Raw genomic sequence first — 8468 nt, 5'->3', positions numbered from 1 at the left:
ATATATATATATATATATATATATATATATATATATATATATATATATATATATATATATATGCGTAAAAATCACAGGGAAACGTGATGCTCAGATGCAAAAGAACCACAGGGAAAATGACAATATGAAATATAAGATTAAGTCCTGACTAGTTTCGTGATACTTCTTCAGAGGACTGATTTGTTGAAGGGTCGATTGGATGGTTTGTATTAAAGCTAACACTTCTTGTTGGCCCGGGCCTTTCCCTTGGTTGGCCCGTAGGTAACCTGCAATTTTTGAAGGTTGGTTGATTAATTAAGAGGAAATTTGAAAGGTTTTCTAGTTATAGAGACAGATATGAACAGGGTAAGGATGATGGTGGTAGTAGGAGAGGGCCATCATGTCACGGATAGTGGTAGTTAGAATAAGGAGATGTAAGGCCTTTGAATAGTAGGAAAAGGTTGCAGGTGAGGTTGTCCAGCCCTTTACTCCCTAGGGTCCCTGCGGAGAGTTTTTAGTAGTAGATTAAGTACGGAAATATACACAAGATGATGTGAATAGGGCCTTATGCTGAGGGGATGAGATGGTTGGATAAGAGTTTCAGAGGTCGTTACCATGGTGGAGGTAGTCTTGTAAGCAATTGTCTGTGTGTCTCTATGTTTTCGACAATTGCTTTTCCTAGTGTGGCAACAGTCTGCCAGGCTTGTGGTGAGTTGGTGTCTATTTGTAGGTCACCCCTCAGCTGTGTTGTTTCCCTACATTCTAGTAGGTAGTGCAGGAGGGCCTGTTGTGGTATGACATCACAGTGTTCGCAGGGTCTTTGGTTGGTATCCAAGATCTCCCAGTTTGCCTTGCATTCCAATCTGAGCCTGTGTATGCATACAGCCTGCTCTCTTGGGGTGTATCTGTCTATGGGGGGAGGCTCTAGCTCCGTGGCCCATTTGTACCATGTGGCAGAGGGAGATCCATTCCCTATCCTCTTGTGTAGCTCCTTGATTAGATTTTCTTTGAGCTGTGGCTTTATTTTATTCTTAATCCGTTGTAGTGCAGTCTGTATGTGCACCTGTACACTTTCTATGTGCCTGGTGATTTTGGCTAGTTCATCAGCCTTCTCGTTTCCTGGTATCCCAATGTGACTGGGAATCCAGTTTAGAGTTGCATGTCTGCCTCTTTCATTGTGCTGATAAGATAGTGTTTTGATACCAGCCAGCAGGGCCTTGATTTCTTTATTCTTTTCATGTTGCAATGCTTGCATTGAAGATCTTGAGTCAGTGTGTATGACTGCTGGTCCTTCCTCACTTTCAGTGGAGTATTGTAGTACTTGTTTTATTGCAACAAGCTCTGTTTGCATGGTGGAGGCATTGTTGGATGTCCTCCAGCAGGCCGTGAGGTTACTGGAGATTACTGCAGCTCCCGCTGTTTGGGTTCCAGGGTCTACAGTACCATTAGTGTAGTAGGTCTGCACCCCTGCTGTTTCCGCAATCCGGATTGCTGCCTGGGCTGCATTCCTAAGTTCCTCCATTGTGCAGTCTTCCTTTGCTCTAGGAAGCTTAGTGTACCTGAAAGTTGCTACTTCTTTCTTCCACGGTGGGATGTGTTGCGCACCCTGTCCTGAGTCTGGGCTTAGCTGCATAATATCCTCAGCTAGGCCCAGGCTCTTTATGTTGTTACTATGGTCTTTGCCATAGGAACTTGGGGTTTGAACCTCAGGGTGCTTTGATAGTTCCTGTCGTACTCTCTTTTTTGTTATCGAGTCTCTGTCTGAGAGGAACATCTTTGCAATTATGGATTCATTTCTCTGTGCAATCCTGTCTTCAAGGGATGGCAGACCAGTTTCCATCCTTATGTTGCACAGTCTTGTCCATATAGGGGCTCCAAGCATGAGCCTCATGGCATTGTTTTGAATTACTTCTACTGAGGCTTTTTTGGGGGTCTGTCAGGTTTGTTAGGGTTGGAGCAGCATAGTCTACTAGCATTCTGGAACAGGTTAGGTAGCACTTCTTTTGAACATGCTCATTTGCTCCGTCATTTAGCTTAGTCATGTATCTCATGGCTGCCAGTCTGGCATCCACTTTTTCCATGAGATACTTGATTTCCTCCTTGAAGGTGAGTTGCTTGTCTTTCACAACTCCCAGGTATATGTAACTGTCCACCCACTCTAGGAGTTCCATTCTTATTGTGAGTGGATGCAGGGGGTTTGGGGCTTTAATTGTCATTGCTTTGTTTTTACCTATATTTATTTTCAGTCCCAGCTCTTTGGACTTTTGACTGATGTCATTCAGTGCTCTCTGCATTCTTACCATTCTGACTGGTCCTCGAGCTATTACACATACATCAACTTCATGGATAAATATCTCTACTCATTCAGGGAGTTGGAGAGAGGCTATGTTTTCCATGAGGATGTTGAAAGCAAGGGGGTTGAAAATCCAACCTTATGGTGTGCCATTTTCCCAGTCGTGAAAAGCTGATATCACTCATTGGAATTTGACTCCAGCTTGTCTTCCTAGCACGTAGTTCTTAGTCCATGCTAGTAGGTGACCTATTACTCCTTTTCTGGCCACTGACTGCAGCATTGCTGCTCGACTGGCAAGCTCAAAGGCTTTTTCAAAGTCTATGAAGACTATTGTTGCCTTCTTTTGATTAATACAGCTGAGAACGTCAGTAATGCATTCAGAAGTTCCAATTCCCTCCTGATATGCATATAGCTGTTTGTGTAGGGGGCCAATTTTGTATTTCATTCTGTTTAGAACCATTTTTTCTCCTGTCTTTTCCATGTAGGATAATAAAGCTATTGGTCTGGTATTCCCTGGATCCTTTGGCTTGGGGATCAGCTGTGTGTCTTGTTGCCTCCAGGCTTGAGGCCTTATGTGCTCAAGGTATGTTCTGTTCATTGACCCCAGGAATGCAGTTTCTCCTGCTGGACCCATGTGTTTGATCATGGTGTAGGTGATCCTGTCTGCCCCTGACGCAGTGTCTTTTCCTGATTTGTGTACTGCCCTCAATTCCTCAATTGTGTATGGGGTGTCTGTGTCATCCTGTAGCTAGCAGGCTGTGTTAATTTCCTCCCACCTGGCTGGCGCCAGTTGCTCTTGCAGCATTTTGGTTTCAGTAGAGAGATTAGCTGATTGTGTTCTGTTTGCAAAGGCTGTTGCAATTCTTTCTGCCTCCTCTTGTGGGTGTGGGTGTGTTGCAACTGGTGTCTTCTTTTTTCCGGCTACTCAGTGTAGCCATTTCCATAACTCTGCGAGTGTTGTGCACTGTGACAAGTTTGTGCACCATTCCATCCATTTTTCTATTCTTATTTCATGGATTCTTTGTTGTACTACATTTTTAACTGTTTGCAGTAGTTCTCTCTTCTTTGCTGTGGATCTTCTTCTGTTAAACTTTTGTGACCATATTTAGCTGTGTTTTAAGTCTCCTTATTTCTGGGCAGTAGTACCAGGAGTCCTTGTATGTGTAGTTTCCTCTTGCTGCCTTCAGGGGTATTGCTTTATCAGCTGTGTTGTGAAACGCATGAACTAGGTCTTTCTCTGGTTGATCTATATCCTCTGGAGGATTGTAGCTTACTGCCCATTCCTCTATGGCTAGTTGAAAGCAGACCCAGTCTGTCAGGTCTTGATTCCATCTTGGTGGAGGTGGTGGAATTGGAGGTAGCTGTTGTATCTCCAATTCTGTTACTGTGGTAAAGTGGTCACTAATCAGGGTTGAGTGCACTTGCCATCTAGTTAGGTGTCTTATTGCTGCTGTGGCAAAAGTCAGATCTAGTCTGCCTCCTTTTAAGTGTGTAGGTTGCCCTGTGTTTAGAAGGGCAACTCCTTCAAATTCCACCAGGGCAAAGACTTTGTGCTCCCCTGAAGGGTTTGTCATTGATTGGGAGGATAATATAGGATGGTGTGCATTAAAATCCCCACATATAAGTGTTGGTGTTCTTTCTGCATGAGCAAAGAGTTATGTCAGTTGTAGCTCTCCTGTGTCTTCCCTGTTTATTTTTTTGTATATGTTGTATATGTCTACCTTTTGGTTCAGTAATGTTACTGTTACTGCCAGTGTGTCTACATGGTACCACAAGGAATTGGGTTGTGTAACCTTGTTTTTGGTATTGTTGTTCTAATTAATGCAGCTAAGCCTTTGTCTGTGCCTATCTGTGGCATGGTGAAGGCATTGTAACCTGAAATTATTAGATTTTTTCCTGTTTTTAGGAATGTTTCTTGCTACAGGAGGACATCTATCTCCTCCGTTTTGCATACTGCAATTAGGGAGGACAATTTTGGCCTCGCTCCGGCCGAGCTCTAATTAAGGACCCTTATTCCTGAGTGTATGTTGAATTGTACTGTCTTGGGTTCCTTGGGGCGAAGGCAATTGCCTTGACCTGTGTGGATAGGGTGGATGAGGTGAGGGTAGATGAGGTGATGGTGGATGAGGTGAGTGAGGCTACCAGATGTTCCACAGGAGGGTCTGTTAGTTGTTGGAAAAGTTAGGATAGTTTTAGAGCATAAAGCCTAACAAGTCCTTTGATTTCTTCCTAATAGAAAAGGCTGAAGATCAGCCAGTATTTGAGGGCAAGGCCCTTGACAGTGGCGCTGAAAGGCGCCCTACAGCAACCTACACAGTAGGGATATCACAAGGCAGCCCCTACAGACAGGAATACTGTTGACAGCGACGGCGGCGGCGGCGGCGGCGGCGGCGATCTCTGCAGGCAGAGAGGGTAGCAAATAGCAGCAGTCAGCAAGCAGATATCTCCAGGCAAAAGCAGCAGGTGGTCGGCAGTTAGCGAGGCGAGACAGCTTAGCAGCAGTTGCAGTCAGGAGGTCCTCTCTCTGTGGGAGCAGTTTCTTTACATTTTATAGGTACAGTAAACGTACGAACATACATATAAGAGACTTATAGAACAATGACTCTCCCATACCAGCTACCTGCGCTGTTATCAGGTGTCAGGTGTTTCCTGGGCGGAGATCAAAGCTCATTACATTTGACACCTGCCAGAAAGGATCATTTCTGGTGACCGTTAAATTCTTGTTTTGACTTTCAATACAATTTCTTTATATCAATAATGGTAGCCTTATCCATATAAATGTATAAAAAAAATTATATGTATATATAAAACATATCTATGTATATAAATATATACATAGACATATACATACGTATACACATACAGGCATTCATATACAATCAAACGCATAAATATATGCATAGACATATACATACGTGTACACATACAGGCATTCATATACAATCAAACGCATAAATATATACCTAGACATATACATACGTATACACATATAGGCATTCATATACAATCAAACGCATGAATATATACATAGACATATACATACGTGTACACATACAGGTATACATATACAGACACATACATAGATTTACATATACATGTTTTTTCACATAATTAACATGTATATATAGTTATGCACATATATCCTTATTACCATAAATATACAATTACGTATAAATCAGTACTTATATCTAACAAAACAATATATAGTGGCAAAATACTTATGTATACTGTATGAAATATTTGTACCCATCAGTGAATGGTGGTTTAGGGCTAAATATTAATTTCACAGTAACGTCAATTATTCACAATACATTCAGTTCTACATTAAGTGGTTAAGTTCTTTTTATATAGCTTGCAAATATCTTTACATATAAAGGCGTCGAGTTTATACATTCCATGTCCAATATTCAAGTCATTTTCAAAGGTTTCTTTTATGAAACTGGACTCTATGATGTTTCTTTCCAGTAAGTTATTTGAATGAACCAATAATTCATTTGCACACGAACAATTAATAGTGATTTTTATCTCTAACGTGGGCAAAGAGTGCATTATTATCTTGAGCATATCAGAAACTTTTCTTATGTTGTTCAATTCTCTTTTCTAGGGCTTCACAGTTTGACCAATGCTGTACTTTTCACATGAATTGTATGGAATACGATATACACGTCCCTTGGTAATGTCAGGAGAATTCTTTATTAAGGCTGTTTTTATTGTATTGCTACTCTTAAATGCTACATTTACATTGAAATTTCTCAACAGTTGGGGAATTTCTTTAAAAGAATTACTATAAGGTACTACAAGTAAATTTTGTGTATTTTAGTTCTTTCTGTTATCATTACCGGAAAAGGTCTTTTTTGCTGTTCTTAGTGCATCATCTAACACAATTTCAGGGTACTTCAGCTTTTTACCTATTCTCTAATCTCATTTATTTCATCATCAATATATTCAGAGCTGCAGACTCGAAATGCTCTTAAAAACATGGAAGTAAATACAGATTTCTTAACTATGTTGCTTTGATTTGAGTAGTAATGGACATATGCTGAGATATTCGTTGGATTTCTATATATACTAAACGTAAGTCTATTGTTATACCTGTGTATACGACGGTCCAAAAAAAGGTAAGGTACAATCATTCTCTAGCTCCATAGTGAAATTTATTGACGGTACCAAGCTATTCAATCTAAGAAAAAAGTGATCTAAATTTTCATTTTCTGACCACACATATTATGTCGTCAATATAGTGAAACCATTTTACATTATTAGGTATGATGTTATTTAAGATTCTACTTTCAAAAAAATCCATATATAGATTACTAAGTACTGGGGACAAAGGGTTTCCCATAGCCATACCAAAAGTTTGTGCATAAAAATTCTCATTAAATTAAAATTTGCAGTCTTTTATACATAGTTTAATTAATTCTATTAAGGTATTTTTGGAAAATGGTAAATTCAATTGCCTATTAAGTTGACGTATTGGAATTTTTATCTGAAACCTTAGATAATAGGCAATTAAATTTACCATTTTCCAAAAATACCTTAATAAAATTAATCAAACCATATGTAAACGATTGAAAATTTGAATTCAATGGGAAATTTTATGCACAAACTTTTCACTGATAATTTTCAATGTCGCGAACAACATGAAAACCCATATGCGAATCAAACATTTTGGAAGATGGTTTAAATAAGATCTGATTGAGACCATGATAACACACAGCTGCCTTCCTTTAGGCAGACATCAGTAACAACAGTTGGGATATTAACCCAAACTATGTTCATTGTTAGTCTATAGAAGGTCATAAAGCTAAAGCGTTTTCGTATACAATCAACCAATGAAAGCACAGCGGAAGCAAACAGCATGTGTTGTATCTTCTTTTATTAATATTGTTATAATTGTTTACAGAGATCATGATTAATATATTTACATTTCTCAACATCGTACATTAATGAATAACTAATCCTTACCAGTATATATCAGCTTACATAATATATATATATATATATATATATATATATATATATATATATATATATATATATATATATATATGTATATATATATATATATATATATATATATATGTATGTATGTTATTGGTCACTAGACCTAATGAGAATATTTGGCAACTTTTTATTTTGTTATTTGCTTGCATGGTGGCAGTAAAATGGTTCCCTGCATAGGAATAATGTACCTGCAGGTACTTTTGAGCTATTGATATGATGAACAAAACTGAATGATTTTGCAATGGGTCACTGACAAACATATTCTCTAAGCTTTGAAAAAAATGCTTTCCTCGTGTGATATTGTATAGCACCATATACATTTTTGGACTTTTCTGCTTAAACTAATGTCAGAGTTTTCAATGAATGATATTGATTTCTGAAACAAAATCTCACATTTTGTCTAATTTCTACATCATCAAACGAGGAATGAATGAATATCCTTCTCTTTTCAGTTTGGTTAAACTTGGTAATACATTATTGTCATTGACAGTCGAACAATGTAAGCAGGCTTCACAATGCAATGACATCTTCAATTCATGAACAGTGAATCCGGCAATATATGCTCCAATACTACTAAAAAAAGTGTTAGGTGATAGGACGTAGGAATCTAAGTATAGTTCTCATTATTATCAATTTCACCAAAACTGCTATCTTCCATTAACATGTTCTTTGGAGAAGACACATTTATAACATCAATCGAGTTACGTAAATGAGCAACATTACTTGAACACTTGAGTATGGGTGGACATCATGAATATCATTTTAAACTAAGATTTTCTTGTGAGCAGCAGAAAACTGCGAGGAAGTAGGATTATCATTACAACCCCCTTAATTTTTATTTTACCCATGCCAAAAATAATTCAATGTAATCTTGGCTCTTTCTGTATGACAGTAAAATTTTCATTTTTGGCCAGAACCACCAATTAATTGGTCATATTGATTTATTAAGCTTCAAATACACGCTATAGGGATTAGAAAGATTAATTTGAATTCAGAAACATTCCATCAGAAAGTTATAATGGCCAGTATAAGATTCAGCCTTCACTAGAAATTCTTTAATCAAACATAGGTTTTTTGAGCCTCAGGGATCTGTGACGGTGCCGAGAGAGGGTTGTGACTCAAAGGCAGGATGCAATCAACTGAGTACTTTATTAAGGAACACTCTCCTTTATATACAAAACCTCAAGGCAAC

At 38.5% G+C, this 8468-nt stretch overlaps 2 protein-coding genes across 2 annotated transcripts; both read right to left on the bottom strand.

Moving 5' to 3' along the window:
* Nucleotides 1-589: 589 nt before the first annotated feature.
* On the bottom strand, nt 590-1753 carry LOC137645257 (uncharacterized). The gene has a single exon (XM_068378078.1). It carries the CDS (start codon nt 1751-1753, stop codon nt 590-592), a length of 1164 nt encoding a protein of 387 aa, XP_068234179.1.
* A 700-nt stretch (nt 1754-2453) lies between these two features.
* Nucleotides 2454-2918, bottom strand: LOC137645256 (uncharacterized). The gene has a single exon (XM_068378077.1). It carries the CDS (start codon nt 2916-2918, stop codon nt 2454-2456), a length of 465 nt encoding a protein of 154 aa, XP_068234178.1.
* Between the last annotated feature and the right edge of the window lie 5550 nt (nt 2919-8468).

The sequence above is a fragment of the Palaemon carinicauda genome, chromosome 8, assembly GCF_036898095.1.
Source record: "Palaemon carinicauda isolate YSFRI2023 chromosome 8, ASM3689809v2, whole genome shotgun sequence".
NCBI classification, from domain to species: domain Eukaryota; kingdom Metazoa; phylum Arthropoda; class Malacostraca; order Decapoda; family Palaemonidae; genus Palaemon; species Palaemon carinicauda.
The sequence above is the reverse complement of the archived record's forward strand: the minus strand, read 5'-3'. Positions and strand labels throughout refer to the sequence as shown.

Coding starts and splice junctions, on each gene's coding strand:
- LOC137645257 (XM_068378078.1), bottom strand. CDS start 1,753: ATGTTCCTCTCAGACAGAGACTCGATAACAAAAAAGAGAGTACGACAG.
- LOC137645256 (XM_068378077.1), bottom strand. CDS start 2,918: ATGATCAAACACATGGGTCCAGCAGGAGAAACTGCATTCCTGGGGTCA.